The sequence below is a fragment of the Rhopilema esculentum genome, chromosome 17 (assembly GCF_057945365.1).
Source record: "Rhopilema esculentum isolate cy_ngs chromosome 17, ASM5794536v1, whole genome shotgun sequence".
Classification (NCBI taxonomy): Eukaryota; Metazoa; Cnidaria; class Scyphozoa; order Rhizostomeae; family Rhizostomatidae; genus Rhopilema; species Rhopilema esculentum.
This window is the reverse complement of record NC_142831.1, coordinates 6,728,340-6,753,964: the sequence shown is the minus strand read 5'-3', so window position 1 is coordinate 6,753,964 and position 25,625 is coordinate 6,728,340. Positions and strand designations below refer to the sequence as shown.

The window sequence follows — 25,625 nt, the reverse complement described above, 5'->3', positions numbered from 1 at the left end:
CATTGTTTTCGATTGTGGATTACACTCCAAGTTCATTGGCAAATTCTCTTGCACATGTCTTTCGGCAGTTGACGTCTGTTTCATACATCTGTTTATAAAGGTATGAAAAACTCCCGTTTCTTTTTCCATACAAAACTTTTGAAATGCTGGCTACTATAATGTAGATTAAATCTTTGTGAAAAGGTATATATATTGTGCATTTAGCCACGAGAAACCTTCTTGTGGTGAAACTTTCTCAGAAGTTTTATATTCGGGCCTAGTTATCGTATCGCGAGGCCCCTTTGTTTCTGCAAAAGGCGTATCCCAAAACGGTTGGTCATATAAAGTATGAAAAGTTACATCCGTATCTAGTTTGATTACAAGTGGAAGTTGACCAAGCGGTTAAGATGATATGTTTTGAATGCAGCTATATGCCGAAGACTTAGAATTAATCTCTCAGGGTATCAGTTGGAAGGCTGTATTCTGGATAATTTTCTTGAGAAATCTTCTTTTTTACTCACTTGCAAAGGCGCTGATCGGTTTTTAGAAACTAAATTGATGTTCAGGAAACCCCGTCAAAAACAGTGAAATCTAGGGAGAACTGCTGTTTGCAACGATTAATAACAACATAAAGTTTGCCGGCCTTTCGAAATAAGTCCTCGCACAAGGCTTTTGGAGATCGCAAATAATCATGATATAGATCTAAACATGGCTGGAAAATGATTCACTGTTTGTGAAAACGCATCCAGCTAGAATAAATGATTCACTGTATGGTTTTCTTCTTGAGAGTTACATAATCATAGGCTAGCATTTACATTCCTTTGCTTCCAGCTGCACAGGACAAGTGTTAGAACCAATATATTTACTCTGTTTTTCTGTATGACGCAAGCACAGTCATCTACCATGAAAGATGGAATATGAAGAGACAGGGTTTCAGTTTATGTAGCTACAAAGGGACAGTAGAAGTTCAGAGAAAGTAACCACTTCTAAAATTTGTCAGAACCACACTCAGCATCTAAAAATTTTATTTGTAATTTAATGTATAAATTTACCAGTTTTCTCCTAGGTCTAAAAATGGCTTGCAACCCACCCAAATATGCTGAATTGGGTAAAGAAGCTAGAGATCTGCTGAATAAAAACTTTTGTAAGTTTTTCCTTTATTGTTGTTTGGACAAATATTGTCAAATTAGGTGATTGATATATTTAAATATACACTAGGCCAGGACTAAAAGGAGGAAATTTTTTTCCAAAGGGTGCTGCAGAATTTTGATTACTGCACTTGTTCAGAATCAAACTCCATTTTCCTTGTCAAAAGCAACCAATCATTGCACTGATTCAAATGACTCAATGAAATGAATGGTGGACTTTTGAAGCCATGTTTACATATAAATACATACACATTTATGCACTTTTGAGTGTAGAACAAGGTGCTCCCATGTTCTTTATTATTAATAATCCTTGAAAAATTTAATTTAATTTGTTTTGCGAAGCTCACATATCATTTGAAAAGTTTTGTTATTGAAGTTTTGCATACAAATAGCACAACATTAAGTTTTTATTTGTGCTAATCTTTACACTTGTGATTATTCTCCTTAGACTTTGGTTCTGTCAAACTTGATGCAAAGACCAAAGCGGAAAATGGACTGGTTTGTACATTGTTTTGTTTGAATAAGACATTTGATGCACATTTCCAAAATGTAACCTATAAAAACGTAAATCATGAAATGATAACTTTGTCAATTTCTATTTTCTTGCTTATTTTGGAGCTTAGTTTCTTGTAAACAAAATGCATCATAGGGTATTTTTAATCGGGTCATTATCTTCGTTGATATTGCTTTTTTTAATTGCTGCTGGTAAAAGTTCCTTTTTGGTGTCAGGAATTCAGTGCAAATGGAACACATAACACAGATACTGGCAAGGTTGCTGCATCTTTGGAAACCAAATACAAGTGCAGCGATTATGGAGTCACTTTTCTAGAAAAATGGAACACTGATAATCTGCTCTCAACTGAAATTACCATCGAAGACCAACTTGCCAAAGGATTAAAGTTTACCTTTGATACATCATTTGAACCAAATAGTGCTAAGAAGTCTGCCAGAGTTAAGAGTGCATACCGAAATGAATACATGCATTCTACCGCCGATGTTGATTTTGACTTTGCTGGCCCAACTGTGCATGGTTCAACTGTTGTTGGCTACAAAGGATTCATGGGAGGCTACCAGGTTTCCTATGACACTGCCAACTCAAAGTTAATTGCAAACAATGTCTCTCTTTCCTACAAGAATGGTGATGTTGTCCTCCACTCATCAGTGTAAGTACTCCCAACAGGGAAAAAGGATTTTGTGACTTTGACAATTTGATTTTTTTACAAACTTTTTTACTTACTTACAAACTTTATTTGTGCTTGTCACAAAACTAGCTTAACATCAGAATTTATGATACCATAGTTTATCTACATTTCATAACATGAATAATACTAGATAAACTAATTCTGTTGTAGCAATGATGCAACTGACTTTCAAGGTTCAATTCATCAGAAAGTAAGGATTTCTTTGTTTACCTTATTTTGATAAATTTAAAGGTGTAAACTGTCTTGCTTACAGTATCATCATAGTAGACAGATGAAATTTCCCCATATGAGCAAGCCTTTAGTGAAATAAAATGATTCCAACTTTGCTTTGGGGCAGCCATTGGAAATGATAAAAAATGATAAAATGGAAATGGTAAAAAATGTCAGAAATATCTATTGATTATATATATAATACATAAATATGTCAATGAATTATAGCAGTCTGTAGAATATCACTGAGTCTGAATAATTTAGCATTTTGTTGGTGGTTCTGCTACTCTACTTCTTTTTTGAACAACAACACAGCTTGTTAGTTAGTGTGTTTTTTCTTTAAGGGGGTTTGTCCCAATGCTCATTTGTGCTTTCACAAAAATTCATGTAATGGGATATAATGATATATTGCTGATGTGCAAAATCTTCACCCCTAATTGGTTCTGTCTATCAGAAGATCATGCATGAATAATTTTTATGAGTGAAATAACATTTCAAAGAACAGAGAACAAACATTCTAGACTATGGAATGAAGTGTCACTGTTTCAATATTTGCACATATACATTGCTTCCTTTTCTTTCAGGTAAATAAGGATTTAGAAGCATCAGCAATGTTGAAATGGTGTTCAGAAGGGGGTAGCTCATCATTGGTGCTTGGTGGAAAATACCAGCTTGACAAGGATACTTCATGCAAGGTTTTTCTAATTTTCTTTATCACAAAGTTTGATCAAACTTTCCAGAAGACTCTGATTCAATAAACCACATCTTTGGATGCCATGTAGACAAGTGTACATTTTTATGAATTTGCTAGATTGCTCTTACATATTACAAGTGGTGCTGACCACAATCAACTCACTTTTCCTTAACCCCCTTTGTCTTTTTTATGTAAAAATGTGAAGATTTTGTAGTTGTAATGGATTTTTGGTGATACTGGAGAAAGTTGCAAAAACCACAGCGTTTTTTACTAGATCAATGGTTCCATACCATTAACATTTAATTTCTGCTCTCTTGGATCACTTTCTTAGTACACACTCAGTTGTCTGACTGAAAATGGTCTGAATTGCAATCCTGGTAATATAAGCATGTGCCGTTCCACGTTTTGAATTATATCTATATTATTTTTCTCTTTTGTTTCTTGTAATTTCTTGTTTATTATGACTCTGTTTTCAAGCATATTAATGGAACTCAAAATCTAAAACAGATTAATGACAACAGGGCCTAAAAACTTGTATCTGTCTTGCTAAATTATTTCGTTTTCAAGAACTTCTTCTAAATTCTGTAAAAACTGTTTGGTTTTTATGAAGACCTCAGGCTTTTTGAGTGATACACCTCTTCAAATACATGTATTACATTTGAAATGCTATCAGGTCTTCATAAAAACGTACAGTCTCCATTTTATATATCACACGCCTGAACTGTTCAAGGCATGTGATTACCAGCAGGCCAACAAATTTCATATAACCAGGACTGAAATTGTGTTGCACAGATGAAAATACCCTCTAGGTGTGCAAATGATTCTGCAATGATTCTGTTTTGTCTCATTATATATATGCTTCATCTTGTTTTCTAGCTGAAAATCAACAACAACCTTCAGGTAGGATTGTCCTATGTCCAAAGCTTACGACCTGGCGTTCAACTCACTCTAGCTGGTTTGATCAATGCCAAAAGTCTGGATCAACCTGGACATAAACTTGGTATGGGAATCAACCTCGAGGCTTAATTGAACTGGCTAATTTGATATGTGCGTGGTTACGATGTCGTAAATAAGTATCTTCTGCTACAAACTGCATCAGAAACTTCAATTTTAATCATACATTTGACCTTTTTCTTGTGCTTCTGTTGATGAATATAGTCTAGTATAATTGTATGTAATGCCATCTTGCATTTCCATATAAGCAACACTAGCAGGCAGAATAGGGAGTTCAGTGAGACAAATTAGGCAGGTTCTTGCATCGTTGTATTGGTAAGTTATGTTCTAGTTACAAGTGTGTACTCAGGAATATTCATAAATTTTAGAAATTGTTATCCAGTAAATTGTTTGCCAAAATATTCATGTGTGTCTTTTTCATTTGTTATACCTGCAAAAATTTTAGAACTCAAACACACCATGTACATCTCATTGAAATAGATTCTAGGTAAGGAATGAAATTCTGAAAAGTTTGGGGTTCTGCTACAGTTTCTGTCAACTTTTATGCCAATCTTGAAAGTAAATCTGAGTTATGGCACCTGAATCAGGCTAATTTAACAGAATTGTATCCACATGGGTGGACTGAGTAGTAAAAAGTAGATGACAAGACTGAAGGGCAGTTTCTTAACTCGACTTTTCTCATTCAAATTTCACAAATATACAGAGCCATGATCACAATATCAAACAATTACCACTCTAAATCTTACAAGTTGAGCCAGCTCAATTATATTGAAGTCTGTTAGGTTGTGCTTCTGAATTTCCTTCAATTAAATGTGTGAAAGGAGCTCATGGTGCCAATTGAAATCTTTGCCAAAAAATTTGGCCGGAAAAGAAAAGATATTTTAATGAACCCTAAACAATAAGTCGCCTAGCTAATAATTTGATGAGCTTTATTTTCCAAGCAGCAATGTCGCTTCAATTGTCTTTTGTTTGGAAACCATGTTGAACCAGGGGTGACATTGCAAATGGGCAAGGGTTATTATCTAGAACTCCCAAAGTAGATCGTGGCAAGTGAATTTCAACTTATTCCCAATCTTACCGACTCTTAACTATAGACTGTAAGACCAAGGGTCTGAGAACCTCAAGGACCTATCCTTTGTGTTTTGTTGCCCGTTAGCCCTTGCAGTCAAAAAGTACTCAACAGCCGTTTAGTGGGAACTAACTGGACCAGAAATTTAACTCAGGGGAAGTTAGAACGGTTCGTTTACTTCTAGACGCAATCGTTTGGATCAATCGATGGAATTTTCTCAAGTCTATCCAAGCAAACATACTTTAGACGCCGCCTAGAATGGCACGCGCATATTCAAACCCCTGATAGGGCAACGATTATCAAATGGCATAACGTGACAAAAGTAACTGACCTAACATTTTGTGCAATAACTTACGAAGCAACATTCGTTGATGGCTTCCTTCCCACAAGTTAAGCAAAAGCGACCGCCTTGTTCAGGAATCATGAAGAATAACCAATATAAAACGGAGTGGTAAGGGTTGAGTCTCCCAAAGGCGAACGTTCATCACACAAGCCACCAATTAGTCTTTTGTCCCCACCACGATGAAGTTCTAAAATGAATTTACGTTTGGCCTAGAACTAAATCTTCGGTTATCTCTTTGTCCGCTTGTCCTTAGTGTTCGGGTTTCTGGGAGCTGACGAGCTTTTTGTCGGTTGCATGTAACTCGGCACACTTCTTGCATTATTTTCTGTCTTCTTTTCTTTTAAAGATGACTCTGTTTTTTTCTCAGTTAAACGCACAGGCGATGAAGTCTTTTTGTCATTTGTTGACCTTGACGTTCTGCTTGAATCTTGAGAGGTTTTCAAACTCACCCCTTTCTTCGTCTTTTCCTACAAAGAGGAAATTTGACATTAGGTCTAGTGACACAGGTTGAAGGGTATAAAGGGTGGGGGAAACAAAAGATGGAGTAACGAATGTTGGGTACAACCTTTAAAGCATCTGTGATTGTTTTTAAACGCAACATCGACAGGAGAATCGTTTGGAAGAATAGCGTATTAAATGTCAGTGAGTCCCATAGGGCGTTCGTAAACGTTCAAAATGCAAGAAGAGGTGTGATGTAGCTTATCTAATATTTATGGCGCTTTGGTAACTAACTAAGAAACAATAAATCTGCAAAATCAAGTCCATTAGAAGAGACAAACAAATTGTTGGTTGGAGTTATAAAATTCAAACAAATAAGAAACATTTGCTTATTATCTTCAAAATGCTGTTTTCAAACTTTGCGGTACAAAAAACTTAGTTGACTATGACAATATTGACAGTCAGAAAACTGGAACATACCGATTTGATATTTGTCGATAATTCAGAAGAAGAATGGCTATCTTTGGATAAATTATCATCCTGAAAAAGAATTTTTCTGTAAGAAGGTAAAAAAATTGTAAATGTTATCAGAAGCAATCGAACTACCTTTGTCGACCTGTTGCATTTAAGCAAGTCAATTAATAGAAGAGGTATCAACCGAACATACAAGGCCCTATAGTAACATTAAATAGTGTTGACAGTAATTTCTTTCTTTGTTTTAAGGTAAGCTGAAATCATATACGAGAGAAAATTTGATAATGTTGTTTAGATATTTGTTACAGGTTAGGGTTACTACCAATATGTATCATAAATTTTGATAAAGTGCAATGAGAAGAATTTATAACGGGAAACTTACATTTTCTGATTCGTTGTTGTTTTGAGATCTCTCCAACTGTGAAGGGTAAATCAGACATCAATTTGAAAAATGCTTTGCAAAGATCAATCTTGATAGTAGCTTTAATTAGAAAGCGGACAATTTAATGGTTTAGATTTAATGTTTATTATAAACGATTGCTAATTTTCATATATAAATGATAATCTACACACAAATCTATCGAACTTCACGAGTCTATACAATTTTTATTGGCTTGATTTTAAGTGGTTAAAACCTAACAAACCGGATAATACGGATCATTTGAATGAAGCTAACCGCTTTTAAAGCTGTCAAACTGGTCAATCTGAAGCCTTAAAACAGCAGGAAACGGGTTGAGATTGTAATCAGTCAATTATACGCCAGTCAAAATGTGAAAAAGCAGTTAAAACGGTCGAGAACGGTTTTTGCCCTGCCCTTTCTTTAACTTCTTACTGCAAACGTATCAGTGCAATGTGTTGGTTTCAAGTCAGTAAACGGTCAAACAATTGGTCAAACGGTTTTGTGGCAATATGTTCACAGGTAAAAGAAATACATCCACCGAATGGTCAGACTATTACTGGGTGGAAGCGAAAGGTGTTGTAACCAAACAATCAGCTTGAGTTTGAAAACACCAATTCTGTTAAAACACGTGAATGCATAAATCAAAAGGGAGAACAATTCTACTCAAAATCAAAGTTGAAGATACTTGAAAACATCTTTAAAAGAAATTACCTTTAATCTCATAAGCTCTTCTCCCATAAGATCTAAAACGTTAAGCCTTGGTCCATTTGTAGAATGGGTCGTCCCCTAACAGAAAAATACCACGAAATCAACCGAGAAAGCAACGTTATGGTGACGTCACATTTGCCTTTTGTGAAAGTTCGCGAGTAATGTGTATTCGTATATTTTATTCTACGACTAAAAGCATGTTTATCGAATGCCTTAATTTCTCGTGGTTTTTTACTGCACTACCAAATGTACTTACAGCGATTCAACTAACAAACAAACTACGCTTTGAACTGTGCATCACACCAGCACTTTTAAATTGACTTATTTCTGGTATTAAAGACCTTGCTGTTGGTGCATCTTTTCACTAAGGGGCTGAACATTGAGCAACGATACATTACAGAAAACATACTATTCTTTCTTAATACATCAATATTTTCATCTCTTTATAGTTTTACCCCTTTTTGAACCTGCTTATTTTAAACTGTCATCCCAAAAAATTTACAGGTCAAAAAAGGCGTTCTATATTTCAAAATGTTTCGAAATATTTGTGCTCGCAGTCATCAATTTGCAAAATTTCAAACACTGTGCACAATTTCTTTGCAGTACATACTTTTACTAGGCCAATTCATTCTCATAGTTCTGCGTTTCGATTAATACGCTTACTAAACCTTTATAGGAGCCTTAAGCCTACCTATATAGTAGCCTTACTTCGGATTACTTGTACCATGAAAATGCATCTCTTCTATGGACACCTAGCAAACAATTTTTCTATTTCCTATAAAAAATGCTGAAATCTCTCTATGTTTGGCCAGCTTAGAAGAATATAAGGCAGTGCAAATTAACTTGGTTGGAAATTCTACTTTGATGGTCTAATCGCAGTTTGAATGGATAACAAGAAAATAATCCATGCTGAACCCTCCAGACTCACCATGATCCAAGGGTCATACAGAACTTCCTTTGCACTGCATCTACGGGCTGGATCAACCTTCATCATCCAATTAATTAATTCTTTTGCTAGAAAACATAAAAGCGAAACTAAGACAACATAATCTGCTGACTGGAGCAATAATTTAAGTTCCAATTACATTTTATAGCCTGCCGGGTTTCTGTTTAAAAAAATTCGGAAATTTTCTGATGTTGGATAATCTCGTGACCTTTGACTGGATATTACTTCGTTCCAGGACACGAAACAAATAGGCAAGATTAAATTGTCCAGATCTTTGTTGATGCAGTAATATTGATAGGACTGTTACGTCATGACTGCTAAGTATTAGGCAGAAATAAAGCGAAAATGTCTCATCCAAACTGTTACATATATTCAGATACTGAGCCATTTGTATAATTGAAGGAGAGTTTCACAGACAGAAGTAGAGAAGCTAAATCGATAGTCTGGGGGAAATGCCCACAAACAGGCAGGGCTCCAGTTTCACTACTGACTCTGTTTTTGGCAGTCTACCATCTATAAAAATCCAACGCCCGCTCACTTCCATGCAAACGGCATGTAAATAATGTAGTTTGCCAATTAGTTAACTTAGGTAGTTAGTTAGTTAGTTAGTTAGTTAGTTAGTTAGTTAGTCAGTTAGTGAGTTAGTTAGTTGGTTAGTTAGTTAGTTAGGTAGTTAGTTAGTTAGTTAGTTAGTTAGTTAGTTAGTAAGTTAGTTGGTTAGTTAGTTAGTTAGTTAGTCAGTAATTTAGTTAGTTAGTTGGTTAGTTAGTTAGTTAGTTAGTTAGTTAGTTGGCTGGTTAGTTAGCAAGTTAGTTAATGAATGAGTCAGTTAAAGTAATCCACATGTGGATGCCCTTGATCACTTAATCTGTTTCTAGTTTAGATCTACCAACGACAACAATGTTGTTACCTGTCATGCTGACAGAATCCCAATGCGGCATGGAGTAATCAACCTCAGCTTTTTTTATCAGGTCATGCAGTTCCTCCTCAGTGTTCGCAACGAAAGGTGGTTCTCCATGCAGCCTACGGAAACAAATAGGTACATTAAGTCCAAGGTCTGGCCTGATAGAAAACAGAAAGTCACAGGGAAGATTTTGTCAATATCACAGTCGAAAAAAGCTGAACATGCAAATAAAATCCAATGGACACAATCCCTAGAAGCTGAATGGTGAAAATGACGGTACTTACAGGTAATACATAATAACGCCACAGCTCCATACGTCACAGCGTTCGCTGTAGCCTAGGTTTGTGATGACTTCTGGGGCTGAAAAAAACAAAAACGAAGATCAAAACCATTTCAGGAAAGAGTGATGGATTATAGGGAGTGGATATGCTCTTTAAAAGGCAAAGATGCTTATTCAAAATGACTGACATCAAATAAGTCATATTTTCACAATAAAAGTTACTAATTTTCTGGTTAATAGTTGTTTGCCTCTTCAATTTCCTGACAAATAGCTTCAAAATAGTAAATTATTTCTTTATAATCGACATGTATCGTAGGCCAGTAGTAAAAAAACACAAATCAAGGAAAAAGACAAAAATAGAGCGCGGAGATAAAAAACGCCTCAGAAATGACGTACCCATATACATTGGAGTTCCACAGACTTGTTGCATCATGTAGTCACTTCCTACGCCCCCTCGGATGTAGGATAAACCAAAATCAGTCACCTAAAATATAATATTCATAACTGATGTCTTTACAAAGAATACAAAGGACACAGGAATGAGTGGCAAAACTGAGAAAAAATAGATAGAGAAATGGAGAAATCTGTTTTATTCAAAGAACCAACCAATCAACCTATGCATGGTTCTCAAAAATTCGAAGGTTGTCTATGAGTGATTTCTTTAAAATTGTCCATATTCAAATGTCCATATTCTTATAGGAAGACTCAACTCTTTTTTTATTGTATAACAACTAATACCCACAGTTTTTAAATCTTACAGACTATTGCCCTAACTTGTTCCCAATACTTTCTTTTACTCAAATTAAACCGTAGATTAAATGCTTCACAACTGCATCAAACTTTATGTATAATAAGCAGATAATTTGAGAAATTAAGGTTCCCGCTTTAGAAATGAAGCTCGATACAAATATATGTTAGAACGAAATGCAGTCTGGATTTATTAAGGACCAAGGCAAGTGTTTATCCTGTAAAAGTTATTTAGCAAAATAAGGCAGCATACTTTGATATTAATTGGATTCTCATCAGCATCTGGTTTACAAAGAAGAATATTCTCAAGCTTGAGATCTCTGTGTACAATATCTAGAAGCAAATTGATCGAAAGCGTCAGTGAGGCGGTTAATGATGGGTTGTCATGTAGAAGATGCTTGTTAGGTATGCGATTAGCAATGAGCTTTGGGGAGATACAACAAACAATGAAAAGCAGAAATTATCTAAGGAAAGTGGAAAGTATTACCCAGACAAGGAAGGTTTGAGTTATCGAGTTGTCAAATGCACCGGGGAAGGTTCAACGGGAATGAAAAAAGTTCGAGTTACCAGGGATTCGAGTAGTCGGAGGATTCGAGTAATCAGGAGGCTTTGAGTAATCAGGGGCTTCGAGTAATCAGGGGGTTCGAGTAATCAGGGGGTTCGAGTAATCGGTGTTATTCTGTGTATCTTGTTAAGAGCTACATTTGTTGTCGCAGGAACGGTAGAGACTTAAGCAAATTTCAGCACTTCTATCCATGAATAAGATGCGTTATTTTACGAATCCAAATTAACGCTCGTAGTGCACCCCCTTGTAGAGTGGTTGATGACACTTATTGGGGTTCAATCATTTGTAAATTCAAAAGCTATTTTTTATAAATAGAAACATTTAGAAAGCACAATATAAGGTGATTCCAATATGCATCGAGGAAAACCCCAGCCCCTTCTTAGAGGGATTGTCAGAACCAAATGTAAACCTTACTTTAAAAACAGAATACTCCTATAGTATGAGTCTTCTTTGGTGGCCTCTCAAAATTTTGCTTACACCAGATCCGTTTTAAATTTTGCTTTCTGACAAGCTAGACGCCACACAAGCAGCGTTCATTTAGCCTAAATCCAATGACAGTATTCCCTTTAAAAAGGATTAATGCATTTATGGAATATGTACAGTGACGAAGCTCGTTATCGTAAGGATATTACTTCAACTGGTTTACAGGCCAGAGCTTTATGCTTCATTAGCTCTTGTTATAAGAAAATAATCAATGTATATACAAGATGGAAAATACAGAGAGATAAGGTGAAAACTCACTGTTCTCGTGGAGATAAACAACAGCACTTATCAGTTGCTTCATTATACATAGTGTCTCCTACAAGAAAATTCAAATCAGGATTAAAATCTAAGTATTTTCACAACAGTAGCAAGGATTGTAATCCACAAAGGTTATTTCTACCAAGTGGTCTTGTCTTAAAAACTGAAGGCTATTGCCAAAAACATTTGTCAAGGGTTATAAAACTGCCTTTCAATCACTCTTTCCACAAACTGTCCAATGTTCAAAAGTGTATTTATGTGTAGGGTATACGGTAACATTACACAAAATGGACAACTATGTTTTTCAGCCATTATAACTGAGTTTTCAGGATAAAGCAACACCAAACTTGAGATCCTATGAATACGAAAAACCTAGGCCTACCAGGGAGAGGGAAAGGAAACGGCCATGTCTCACAAAAATCATACATAATTATTCCAAAGATCAACCAGTTCTGTAAGACGTAATCAGCAAATGCTGCATTTCAATATGACCTGAGGAATTCTTGCCTTTTAGAAACCAAAACACATTCAACATTAATCGAAATAACGATGAATATATTCAAAGATTCCAAAACAATCATCTGGTTTTTTTAAAGATTTTTAAAGGTACAGAGGTAAGATGAATAGTAGCCTTCAAAGGATGTTTTTAAGCTTTTCGAACTCATTGTGTTCTAAGCGGTAAGTCTAAAACGTCAATGAGTATCCTTCCTCAATACTGTTTACTTTACAAATTCAGTCTTTCATTTAAATCTTTGGCAGTTTCATTCAATAAAAATACAGTTAATGGACCGATCGCACGAGAAACGTTTAAGTATCTTTGTTTGGTTTAGCGAATACAGTACAATAACAAAACTTTGGCTAAACCATTGATCGCTTTCTGCAAACAAACGGTGGTCAAAAATCATAACTTAGAAAATCTTTGAATTGAACAAAAAATTCAATAATAAAAAGAAAAGATCAAAGAATCCACTGGAACACCGGTCTTTGAATTCTTAATCATTTAGATAAAACAAAAAATTTATCTTTTTGACAATTAATAATTTGTTCAATCAATAAATGAAATAATTATTCAGCACATTCATTATTTATCTTGAAAGTGAATGCATGTTTACTTTATTTTAAAAAAACCAACCCTTTCGGAAATCGGGATTGGATTTTTGCACAGAACATGAAAAATAACGACAGTCGTTTAAATTTAAACCGGACGAGCTAAAATAATATCTGCAAATGTAACAAGGAAGAACACAACTTCATATTGTGATGATTTTACGGAGCAAAGATTTCCGTCTTACTTGACTGAAAGTTGATGTAAAGATTGTATTATTTGATCAGTATAGAATATTCTTTACTGTTTTTGCAAATCAAATTCTATCAACACAGATATTCAACGGATGTAGGCGAACTTTGCGCGAGTCTATCAGCTTTCTACTTTCTACGAAAAAAGTTTCAGGCAATAGAACAAAAGTTCCCAAGCAGTAGAATACAATAGAGTTCTCAATTGTGACGTCACAAAAAACTATTTTTAGAATTTTTGAATTTTGACCACATAACATATAAGAACATTACGAAATACTTCTAGGTTTCCAAAATCAGTTAAATGTATCAAAAACATTGAAGTTAAAAACTAGGCAGGATGTAATTCAGCCTTTCTAATGTGAACGCTATTGTACCCTAACTCGTATCCAATGTGGGTAGTCCGACTAAACCTTAGTTGCACAAAATGTGATTTATGTAGGGATACCATTTGCTTTTTGATATAACGTTGAACGTTCAATAAAGCGCCTCTGGTTCACTTTTGCAGCTCCTTCTGTTTGTTTCACTCCATGTTTGGTCTGACTTAGAAAATCGAATGATGTGTGGTTTACAAACACCATATTTCAGAATGAAATTAGCCTAGTCTTTCAAGCTTATTGCCAAATATAATCCGCTCAAGCGAATTTCGTTGGAAGGAAGGGTAGCCAGGTGTTGGGTTAAAATTTCTGAGATTTCTATTGCGTTTGAAAACCAACAATAGATTAGAATTTGTTAGCTGGATTGATAAAAAATTTACATCAATTATAACAAACCTCTTCGCTAAACCGAACCTTCTCTTTAAGAAGCTCGTTCAATCCTCCATTATCGCATAATTCCATGACTAGCAGCATTTTCTAAAATGGTCACAAACTTTAATTAGACGACTTACCCTTTAAGAATAGCAATAACAAAAAATTTCATTGAAATTCGAAAGAGATTGAGCATTAAATCTGAGCCTGAAATATATGAAATTAGCTACTAATTAATTATAGGCCACAAAAACAGAATTTGGTGCATTGCTGAAAAAGACCTGAATTGTGGGATCACTAAATAAACCGAGCCTGTCCCAGAATTGGTAAGAACGATTTAGGGACTGTTAATACAGGAATTGGAAAGGGTGGTGATAAATAGCGAAATTGTTACATGCTGCATCTTAATTCCTGAAAAATATAGTAGCGGCAATGTAAAGGTGAGATTTGTGACACGGTTCTAGGACGTGTATGTGCACAGAAGCTTCGCTTTCGTAAACCGAGAAATAATTACGGGGAGGGTACGTGTATGCCAGGCAAACTGTTCAAGAAAGAACGAGGCTCGCAACTTTAATACTTTTTAATTCTCTTCGAGTCCTCTGTGACATGTTACTGTCACATTGTATGGAGAGAATCCGTATATGGGGGAAGTGCCTGTTAGAGAGAGTGTTTAGCCAACAGCATGGAGAGATATGGAGAGGTAGAGGGGTAAGTTTCTTTAATGGCTGCCTTTAGCTGCCCCGGTGTTGCCAGGGTATACCCAAATGCTGGTTGGTGGATAGAAGGCGAGATACCATACTTTAAGGCATGAAGTTTTACGACAAAATGTCTAGTATTAAACAAATGACAATTGTATAGACATGGAATACCTTTGAAGTTTCGTACACCTCTTCCAGTTGCACAACATGCTTGTGGAACACTTTCTTCATTATGCTCACCTCTCGTTCCAGTAATTTAACACCAGCACTGCCGGCCTAAATAAAAAACAGAAACGCCGCTGAGATGTAAGAAGGACGAAAGGTATGGCACTGGTGATGCTGATTATGTCGATGCTGGTAGTGACGATTATTAATGATTAAACATGATGATTATGATGATCGTTGACAATAATGATGACTTTTATCTAATGCTCCGTGAATACACGATGTGACTCCTGCACTTATTTCTGATTACGATTGGCCTGAATTCAAATAGCAGCCTTCCTGAAACTTTAATCTTTCCCTCAAAAAAAGGGTTCAATCATTTGTTCAGGCTAGAATTGCATTCATTCATTCTTAATCAAGTGGTTTCCCCTTTCTTGCCCTATCTATCTATCTACCAATATACATATACAGTGCCTGCCTGAATGTACATATACATAACACCAGTGTGACCTGATCTCAATTTTGGAATTATTCCAAATTTTTCATAAAATTATGCTAGATTTGCAAAAATTATGCTAAATTTCAAATCAAGGTAACCCTGTATGAGAAAGAGGCTAGGGGATGCTCAGAATATCAAAAGTGACCAAAGTTTCCATTTGGCCTTTTTGACCCCCAATCTAAAACACAGTGTACTCAAAATTTGCCATCTTTTGAACACAAAAAGGAAATTTAGATCAATGGTTTTGACATCCAAATTTCTCAACCCCTTTTGCCGTCATAAATTGATTTGGCCGAAGAAGCAGAAATTGGCAGAATTCTGGCAGCATGTTGCAAAAAACCACAAAAAATGGAAAGGAAAATAAATTTTTGGCATAGATAATATTTCAATTTTTTTAGAATGATTTGAAAGTGAAAGATAACAGACAATGCAAGATAAAAGTAAGTGAAAGCTTTTGTAACCTACAAAGCAAATTTTGATTACACTATCACTCTCCATAATTAGCAAAAATTCAGCTTTTTTGTGTACTGCATTTAGCTGGCTGAATTTGGCTGCCAACCATAAAATATTTGGCTGCCAACCGTTACAAACATCTGGCTAAACCCTGAAAGTGGAAAGTCACACATTCTGGTGTAAAGTGTTTGCATTTGGTGGTGATAGACAACGGATCAATAGAAACAATGAACTTTTAAAAACTAAAAAAATCATGCCAGAGTTATGCTAGATTCCTAATTATGCTAGATTTTATTCTTAATGACAATTTTTGGCCAATGTTATGCTAAAAGCATTATATTATGCTAGATCTGGTCACACTGCATAACACGCATAAAGACACAACACAGGTACATACATATAACACAAGCCCTGCGTGACTCACTGTTACGTGACTTTCTCAAAGATGGTTATCATGAATAAAAGCTGGCTAACATCGAAGATAACATTCACATAAACTTCGCGGTTACAATTCCACCACCAAAGCAGGTTTTTCAAACCCAGGACACAACACGTTCTTTCCACATTGAAAACAGGCCAATTTACTGATCCCACATCTTACCAAAACTAAGTTAAAAGGTAGAGTAACTTTTGCGAGCAAAAGTAAGGCCTGATCTTGAAACTTAGCTGAAGAAAGGTACGAAGTCTGTGTGTATTCATTTTTCACTGTTTATCATATGTTGACGTGCTAATCACTGCCTAACACCCTGTGATCGGATGAGTTTTGCGCTGGCCTCAAAAGGGGCCTAACGGGTTAAAAGGATTAAGTTTCTAAATATTTATGCAAGGAGAACGCAGCACCTGGCCATCAATTAATAATCTTTTGAGATAAAACGTAGCGCTTCTTTCTTTAAGTAAATATATAACATTTGAATCAAAAGTTTACATATTTTTGATTGAATTTTTGGACGGTTGGGGACTCGCCTGCCTGCGCATGAGAGTTCGTTCCCACATCAAATGATACCAACAGTTGACATTTTGATAACACTAATGATGATAATGACTGATGGTGATGATGGTGATGATTGATGATTATGATGTTGACTTTAAGCCTTGTTTGAGTTTTAGATTTGAGTTGATACTTCGCTCACAAGCTAACGAGACAACCAAAGAAAAATCGTCTAATCCTGCTTTGTTCGAAAATAACTTAAAATCATGGAAAATAATTCTGTTAGAAAATTGCGTGGGCTTTTTGGAATAAAACGCTCTTTCCATAAGACAGGATGTTGACCAACCTTCACCTACCTTTACTACAGTATTCAATTATTTAAATGAGAGTCATGTAAATACTCGTTCGTTATCTTGTTAGTGCAACAGACCTTGGACATGTCTGTACGGAAAAGAATTAGTTGACTTGTCCGCTAATGCATAGTTAAACGGAAGACCATGAATATTCAACACTCAGTACAACGAATTCAGGATTGACGTTGAGGTTAGCATACAAATGACGTAACAGGCATAGAAACTAGCTTTTAGACAAACGCTCGAACACTCCTCACAAAATGCATCGAAAATGGAACTTTAATCCAATGGAAACTGCCTCTAAAAATATCGCATCCGATGGGAATTAGCTCTAAAAATAACACCTTCTGTTCTATTTTAAACCAGAATAAGGAACGAACAATGATCGTAGAAATAAATGAAAAATGGGAAAAGAAATAATCTTTAGATATGACTGGACACGATCTTGCTCAGGCTTGCAATGCCAATCGTTAAAGACTTAAGCAAGATTATGAAATAACTAAAGAAGCTAAACATAAGAAACTGCAAACAACAATGACTTTTAATGCCAGCAATAATATACTTTGTACAGCGGGTAAAATACCTTTTATTTTAGGCATAGGTGATCATAAAGAGATTATAAATTTGATCACGAAAAATACACAGGGAACACGCGTCATTTAAAACGCCCAATTCCAACGAAAGGCTTCTTGAAGTTTGGAGACGAATTTAACTGGTATTAATGGTCAAAGTTAACTTTCTGTTCAATCGTTGATATTCTTATAAACATCTAATTGAAAATAAGTTATGAAGTTGTACTCTGAATTTCTCCTGTGTGTCCTTGAAATAATATCATCCGAAGAAATCATGATAAAAGATATAGAATAAAAATCGAAAAGAAGAAGATTAAGAAATGCTCACTTTCTCCTTGTTTATAGTTTTAACCGCAAATCTCCCTTTGGTTGATTTGCTGACAGCTTCGATAACCTTGCCAAAACTCCCCTGCCCAAGAATAATTCCGAAATCGAAAATTTCATCAATATCGTTATCATCCTCGATTCTAATATGGTTAACAGCTCGTTTTGTTGACCCGGCTCGACCTCGTGAAGTTGACCAAATGTTATCCATTATAAATCAGCAAAATTTTCATCAGAATGAAAATCTCGTCCTCTGTTTTGTCTTCATGGACTGTGAGGCAGAATGCGCCTTGTCAGGGGGTCCTGAAATATGACCATTAAATGGTTTTACCCAGTCATCTTGGCAATATAAAGCAACAATAGACACTCACGTAAATGATAGCAGTCACCTTGACGCTGGCGTTGTTAAGAATGCGTATTAAACAACAGCTGACCAGTACAAAGCTGGGAGCGAACTGAGATTGCACGCACGTAGCATGCACAAAGAACAACAAAGCAGATAAGGGTTAAGTCTGCTTCCGTGTTTCTCAAGTAAAGATGCAAACAATCGATCTGATGTTGTGGGTTTTGAAAAAAATCACCTACGTAAGTCACTTGCTAAGAAAAGAAAACAAACTTTCTATAACAAAAGGAAAACATCATTAAGACTGACCAAAATTCGATGTAAATAATGTTCTCGGTGAACATACTCAAATGTGGGATTGTTACTATCTAGACTGCAATTATAATCATATGAAGTAAAGGGGTGGACTTACCTTGGGGACATACCAGTGGCAAGGGGGCAAAACAGGCATGCACCAGTTTTCAGAATTTGAAATGCTCAGAACTAATTGAAATCAATTTTTGCTCTTTGTCTGTTGGTTAAGAATTTTGACAGAAATGTGAACTATTTCCCCCACTCAAAAATATTGGTCTCACTGAGCCCTTGCGGCTTGCTTTTGGGTAAAAATGGCACTTTGTAGCAAAGGGGTCGCCCCTTACAAAATACCAGGGTCATTTTCTACTTGTGTGGAAGAACAAGGGTCTGAGACCTGTCTTTTTCCCTTAAAAAGGTTTTATTTTGGCATGTTGAATATTACAGTAAGCCTATAATGACAGAATAGATATATAGGTCTTTATAGACATAGCTGAACAGGCAGGTAAGTTCAATATGCTGGCTTCCTGAAAGCAATACATCGTGAAATTTTCCTCAAAAGCTCAGATTATGAATCAATGAAATTATTAGATGCAAATCAGGATAATAAAATCAGGATAACAAATCTTAATGTTTTGAGTGCTCCTCAAACGTTTGGTATCAAAGTATACATCATCCAATTTTACAAATTTTGATGAAAAAAGCACCTCCGAGAGATAATCTAAGTTAGCAAACTGTTGATCATATTACTTTTTTGAAACACAGCAAAGTTTGAAATGTTAGAAAGTCCTCTTCTTTATCCACCACATTACATTTTTGTTATCACTAACATCACCTTAAATATCTACAAGACCTTGCCTTCTGAAGATGTATTAATGTGTGACCAACTTGGTGCAATTTAATGTTTTTACTGAAATGCTCAAACCAACATCACTTTTCACACAGAAAACCACAGAAAATCACTTTTTCATATTTGTATGGCTTTTAATATTGACGATTATAAAGTGAGAGATTTTATAGCAAAAATAAAGGGTAAAACAATTATCAATTACTTGCCAAGCCAAGCATTAATAACTTATTCACTACAAGACTGAATAACTCAAGGGAAAAAAGAAAAATGCCTCAGTAGGGGCATCCAGAGCTGATGAAATATATATACACAAGCAACAGTGAGGATCAATTATTATCAGTGTAATATTATTTTTGTTGTTGTTAGAATGACATTTTTTTATCTTGGGATATTATTTTTAAGATCATTCAACGCATACAACTATTTTGTTGTTAATCTGCCTTCATATGTTATCATTTTTACAGAATTATTACGCTGGTAACCCACCAATGTGCCTTACCAATTCTCTGGTTAGCAACTTTCCAAAAATTGTTGCATGGAATGTAAAGAGTAAAACTAGAATACAAATGACAGAAAAGTCTGCTTTCTTTCTTTCCTTTTTGCGTTAGGTATTAAAAAGGGGTGAAAATTCAGGAAAATATAAAGAGTCTGTCAAGGAAATCAGAACATGATTTTGGAGTTCTTATTTTGGGATTAACAGTTTTGAGATAACAGCTGGCTCAGAGTGCTATTTTCTCTTTGAGCTCACTTTATCCTTCAAATATGAAATTCTTTAATTTTATGTATCTCAATCTCTGGTAAAATCCCAAAACATTTACAAACTAAATATATCTAAGGATATAATTCTGAAAAATAATTTACACCAAATTTCACTGAGAAGTTCTATCAGGAAATTAAAAATCCATACAGGAAATAGGAACAAACTACTTCAACCAGTAACCTTCCATTAAAAATGTCGAGATTAAAAATACTTTCTTGAAATGAAATACAAAGTGACGGAATTGAGAAATCAAATTAACTACGGGCGTCTGATTTATATGCTGTATTTACATTGATACGAATAAAATTGTGCAAAGCTTTTCAAGGGCTTTCAAGAATTAAGATTTTGCTTTGTTTATTTTCAAGAAAACAAACAAATAGCTCGGATTAAGAAGCATTGACTTTCTGTTTACAGAATGATGTTATCATCATACTGCAAGTCAACATAAGAGGGAGATAAAACCGAATGCTGTGGCCACCTCCCGATAAATTTACTTCAGCAAGGTCCATTCTTTAATAAATACCATCATTCACTCAAAAAAACATTAAAATTCTTCGATCTGATATTAGTTCTTTCCATAGCCAGTTAAGGTTGATTTTCGACATTTATCTTGCCTCAAACGCGCTAATCGGACAGATGGTTCTTTCCTTGGAGCCACTTGCCGACCGACTCTTGATATAAACAAAAAATTCATTCATTTCCTATCTCCTTAGGAGAACAATATACTTCGAGAGATCCTTTACTGTTTTAGCCTGATAAACTCTCACGTTAAATTACTTCAATATTAACGACTTTTATCTAGGTTAACAAACCATTTTCGGCGGGTTCTTGCAAGCATTGTTACAAGTTTGTTGATGTCCTGGTAATAGGCCTAATGGAAAACATCAAAACATTCATGAAATCAGCATGTCATCAAACTAAAGGGCCTTTAAGACAACTTACGACTGTATCTCTAACCATGATATCTGTTCAAAGTCAAAGGTTTTGAAAGCGAAGGCCAAGCTAGCAAGAATCATCCGTCTGCATTATCCATACAAATATTTCAGGTCAAAAAGTTTGAAGGCTTTGCTGTGAATCCAACTCAACGAATTCAATTCAATGCAAACAAACACCTCGCCACAGGCGGGCCACAAAAGACCTATTACAAGACAATCATTAATAAAGCCATGATAGAAATGACATTTTCATATAGCTGTTTATATGAATAATTAATGGCTAGAATTCATAAGCAAATGGCTCATTAGCTAATAGCTATTTAGTTGCTATACGAGTGAAGGCTAAAACTTCTTTATGGAGTTATAACCTGACTTTTCGACACCAACACCGATTACTGTACAAATTACTGTCAAGATTGTACATATAGTCAATAACTCAGTGCCGTCGGAACGAAATTCATATCGAGGGGGTTTGTTTTCCTTCTCATTCAATACACTGTTATAAAGGAAACATACTACAGTTGGACAATTATTCTCCCCCCCCCCAAGCCCCCCGGTTCGGATGGGCCAGTAACTGTAGATTGTAAAGCGAAAAGGGCCTGGTTCAGGCTTTGAACGAAATGAAGGGCTTGTTGGTTCAAATGGAAGAGTAGATCTTGGTTGCGATTGCAGTCTACCAACTGTGGTTTAGAGTGTGGCACTGAAAAACTCCATCGAACCTCTTCCTCATCGGCGTTTCGCAGCTCATTTTCCCGGATAGTACCATGAAAAATGCCTTGCCATTTTCTTGCTTCTTAGATTCTTGCATTCCGTTTTCTTTAAAACGGATATCGAAAAACTTGACTTTTTCTCTCTCTACCCTACCCTCCCCCTCCCACCCTTCCTGTCTAGTGCTTTGCTATAGCCTTCAAGGTCTTCTTATGCTGTAGCACAAATGCAACGCCCTTCTATCTTCTGAAGTTTTAATTAACGTGCAAGTCAAACAACCTAGATTTAAATTTAATGCAATAAAAAAACGACTTTCTACAAGAAATGAATATTTATTGAATGATTATCAACCTAGATTTAACCCTGGGACTTAAGCAGAAAAGCATTTTACTTCGGGTTCATGAAAACCAAGCTTTCTAAAACCATATTAAACAATCACAAAAAAGGAGGCATTTAGCAGATGGAAAGAAAGAAGAAAAATTGCTCGGGTGGGAAATGGTTTCATTGTTTCGAAATACTGGGATGACCTTTCACCACAGTGAAAGAAACCGTTTTCTAAGGAATGTTTTGTTAACCCTAAATCGATATTTGCGCAAGATTTTCTTACTTTATCCAAATAAATCATAACTTGAGCTTCAATAATGTGCTGTAAATTTGTAGCATCAAAAAGAGACCGGCAAGGATAGCTATTTTGATGAGCACATTAGCCATTTGATCAGCCTTTGGTGATTAGACTCAGCAAAGTTAATGTCTATTATATCTTTTTAATATTTTATCATACCTTATTTCACACACAGTTTAAATTAAATTCTCTTTTTTAAACCGTCAAATAATATTTGAGTATGGCTATCAGAACTCGATTTGTTGGTTGAAAGCAAAAAAGAAAAAAAGAATTGTTCATCTGTAACAGGGGATTCTTATGTTTTTTAAGGAGAAACGACCCCCTCCCTCCTCCCAAGAACAATTATTGTTGCGATTTTTGTGAGCAAGAGAGGAAAAGAAACCTCATATTTTGATCAACATGGCTGAACAAACGCTTTCTAATTCTAGAAATGAAAGAACGACTACCATCTGAATATTTTTATCTCTTGATTTCCGGAAACGTGATTTCAGTCTATAGCAAAGCTGCACGTGAGCATGTTTGCACAAGATTGACTGATAGCAAATTAATATTTACATCATGAGATAGAACCTGGCAAAGAAATCGGCGAAACAAATTTGAAAGCCATTTCAGACTGTGACTTGTGACTACAATGTGGTCACTCCAACATCGATTGGAAAAAAGCAATTTTTGTTACATATGTTTACATATTCACACAAATACTTATAAACGGAGAAATTATATTAAAGCACCTTACCAAATGCAGGAAAACAGCATTTGTTTTGAACTCTTTACCAGATGACTATCAAAAAGCGAAATGAAGTTTGTTGAAGTTGAGTTTCCTTTTTCCTACCATCCAACTTTTATACTTCCTACTTCCAGATGGCTATAAACATATTCGAGCTGTACGCATGCGGCATATTCACTCTTGGAGAAAAACAGTGACCGTAATAGACCTGTCCTCGCATGCAGAATAGTAAGGTTTTGCAGTGAAATGAAGAGGAAGTGACTTCACAAGTGATTCGCATTACGTCACAACTCACACAGGCCACCAGTTCTATTTGCCTTGATTTCAAGTGTTCCAAATTTGCAATTTCTGAAACTACAATGTGAACACTTAAAGCAGTATTGCTTTTTAAAAAAAATGTGCTTGATACCCACCTGGAACAATGGAAGGTCCTTGTTTGATTTCACCCTGCTACTCTGTCTTTCATTTAAGTAGTCATAAAGGTATTTTCTTTGAAAATAACTAGTTGAACTGCTTCAGTGAGATCATTATAATGCATCAAGGATATGCAGCTCACCTTTCAATCATTCGACGGCCAATGACTTATTCCCTCCGATAATTTTATTTCTGAACAAAGATGCATCTAAAGCTTGTTGAATCTTGTCATGGACAGTTACGGTTAATCCGGTGGCGAACCAAGTTTGATAGGACGGAGCCTTTGATCAATCATTTAAACAAATCCAACCTTTAATCACCTCAAAGGATCTGAATCCCACCTTAAACCCGCCAGTCACCTGGATTCAAAAAAGCTGCTCCCTTTCGACAAACTTACACATTCCAGAAAGGAAGTTTCGAAAACTAATGATCATTTTGTGGAGTTACAAGCAGGTCGTTTTAGAACCGGACCTGACTTAATAGCACTGGTCCAATTACTGTCTCTAATGGTAACATACATGAATAGGCTGTCACAGAAGAAGTTAATCCAAATCGGAAAAATAGAATGGTCAAATAAAATCAAGTTTTTGGTCAGAAGACATCTTGAAGTTAGTCGGTGTTAGCACCGCCATCAATAATTAAGAATTTTTAACACCACGCTAATATCGTGGAGCAGCTGATTTATCTGAAAATCGCGAGAATTGGATTATCCGTGAATTACAAAGTGGTGAAACGCTTGTTTTAATGGCCGAGGGATTAATGAAATTACTTTTATTAATAATGATAATAATAATTTTTTACGCGAATAAAACTGTGATTGTCATCAGAGACCTTTCAGTGGCCAGTCTTTCATAACGAAATCCTCGGGGTCTAATTGTTTTTTGAGCCAAATAAGTACATATAGTATCTGTGACAATGATTTTGGTCATTTCTTACCAAAACTTGGCTATCTGAAAACCGCATGTCGCGAGAAAAGACCTTATAATTCATTTGTAGAAAGCAATAATAGTCAATTGAAAATAGCACGGATAAGCAGAAACATGTCATACTAAAGTAGTTTTTGCTCGACACTCCTCAGAATATAGACGTCGGATAATGCCCAAGGGTAAGCTAAAAAATTACATCTAGATGTGGATCGAAAGTAATGTGAGAATGACACGTTTGATTGGTATTTTGTTTTTGACCATTTGCTACAGCTACTCTCTCATCTAGTTGAAAAGTCCTGAAAATTCATCGCAACGTCAAACAGTTTAAGCTATATACAGCGGAACCCCGTTAATACGGCCACCAACGGGCCACCGAAAATTGGCCGTATTAAGGGGGTGGTCGTATTAACGGGGAAGTGTCAAATTTTGAAGTTAAAGGGGTAGAAATTAATAATAACATTCTAAGGAACTGTTCTCTTTAATAGACATCTGGAAGTTATAAAAATATGTTAAATAACTAGTCCATAAACAAAACGAAACGGAAGCTCTGGGTTTGTAAGTCACTGTAATGTAAGTCAATAAATAAAAAGGAATGATAAATGTAATGGCTTAGTTAACTTTAATTGAGTCACTTGCTTTGTATATTTACAGGCGCTCCAAAAGAAACACGAGTTAATTTTACTTTATCCAATGTGAAGCAATTTAAACTTTGAGATGGTTTGTTGTGTAATTTTAACATCATCTCAGCTAATATCAGCTATATTCTTCCCATGTGCTCATAAAATAACATTTAGTGAAATGAAGAGAAGATGAGTACTTTATACGACCAGCCCCCAGCTTTTTTTGAAGCTAGAAGTTGCGTGGGATGTGAGGACTTGCCATGCTGCTAAATGACGTCATTCTTGAAAATGAACTTCCAGAATAATGGCTTTTCACGATGACGTAGCATGAATCAAAGTCGAATATTGTTGTTAATGAGGAAAAAGAAATGTTATTGCAGATTTATTGCAGGGCAAACGATATATATCCTAATAAAGACCTTTTTATCAGAATATATCGGCGATTGTCAATAAACAAACAGGAAAAAACTTCCTTCTCAAATTATCGAAAAGCCTGTCTTCTTTGTTATTGCTAGATGCTAGCATGTAATAATATGCAAATGTTATTTTAAGAGAGGAGTGCTTAGAAACCGGTGTTTTACATTGTTGTGACC

At 35.5% G+C, this 25,625-nt stretch overlaps 2 protein-coding genes across 4 annotated transcripts; one reads left to right on the top strand and one right to left on the bottom strand.

The window, feature by feature from the left end:
• Window positions 1–4,588, top strand: LOC135681516 (non-selective voltage-gated ion channel VDAC2). 2 transcript variants are annotated; one of them, XM_065196038.2, is made up of 7 exons: window positions 1–100; window positions 1,046–1,123; window positions 1,576–1,625; window positions 1,857–2,290; window positions 2,480–2,519; window positions 3,124–3,234; window positions 4,110–4,588. In XM_065196038.2, the coding sequence occupies exons 2-7, from the start codon at window positions 1,054–1,056 to the stop codon at window positions 4,257–4,259; spliced, it is 855 nt and encodes a 284-aa protein (XP_065052110.1). In that variant the 5' UTR covers window positions 1–100; window positions 1,046–1,053; the 3' UTR covers window positions 4,260–4,588. The 2 variants fall into 2 exon arrangements, with proteins under 2 accessions (XP_065052110.1, XP_065052117.1); XM_065196045.2 differs by having other exon boundaries at window positions 39–100; window positions 1,035–1,123.
• On the bottom strand, window positions 4,154–23,105 carry LOC135681477 (serine/threonine-protein kinase 33). 2 transcript variants are annotated; one of them, XM_065195986.2, is made up of 14 exons: window positions 23,082–23,105; window positions 17,841–18,139; window positions 14,714–14,818; window positions 13,869–13,949; window positions 11,803–11,860; window positions 10,750–10,829; window positions 10,146–10,233; window positions 9,754–9,829; window positions 9,476–9,588; window positions 8,548–8,633; window positions 7,623–7,697; window positions 6,894–6,929; window positions 6,518–6,577; window positions 4,154–6,066 (listed from the first exon to the last, which is right to left on the bottom strand). In XM_065195986.2, exons 2-14 carry the CDS (start codon window positions 18,045–18,047, stop codon window positions 5,827–5,829), a joined length of 1,305 nt encoding a protein of 434 aa, XP_065052058.1. In that variant the 5' UTR covers window positions 18,048–18,139; window positions 23,082–23,105; the 3' UTR covers window positions 4,154–5,826. The 2 variants fall into 2 exon arrangements, with proteins under 2 accessions (XP_065052058.1, XP_065052049.1); XM_065195977.2 differs by lacking the exon at window positions 23,082–23,105 and adding an exon at window positions 21,023–21,180.
• Between the last annotated feature and the right edge of the window lie 2,520 nt (window positions 23,106–25,625).

What these genes read in the sequence shown, in the direction of transcription:
- LOC135681477 (XM_065195986.2), bottom strand. Translation starts at nt 18,047, where the DNA reads ATGGATAACATTTGGTCAACTTCACGAGGTCGAGCCGGGTCAACAAAA. An exon ending in GGATTCTGTCAGCATGACAG is followed by an intron (nt 8,634 to 9,475) that starts GTAACAACATTG and finishes TATGTTTTCTAG; the next exon opens with CAAAAGAATTAATTAATTGG. An exon ending in TGTATGACCCTTGGATCATG is followed by an intron (nt 7,698 to 8,547) that starts GTGAGTCTGGAG and finishes TTTTTCTGTTAG; the next exon opens with GGGACGACCCATTCTACAAA.
- LOC135681516 (XM_065196038.2), top strand. Translation starts at nt 1,054, where the DNA reads ATGGCTTGCAACCCACCCAAATATGCTGAATTGGGTAAAGAAGCTAGA. An exon ending in GTTGTCCTCCACTCATCAGT is followed by an intron (nt 2,291 to 2,479) that starts GTAAGTACTCCC and finishes ATTCTGTTGTAG; the next exon opens with CAATGATGCAACTGACTTTC. An exon ending in AAGGTTCAATTCATCAGAAA is followed by an intron (nt 2,520 to 3,123) that starts GTAAGGATTTCT and finishes CTTTTCTTTCAG; the next exon opens with GTAAATAAGGATTTAGAAGC.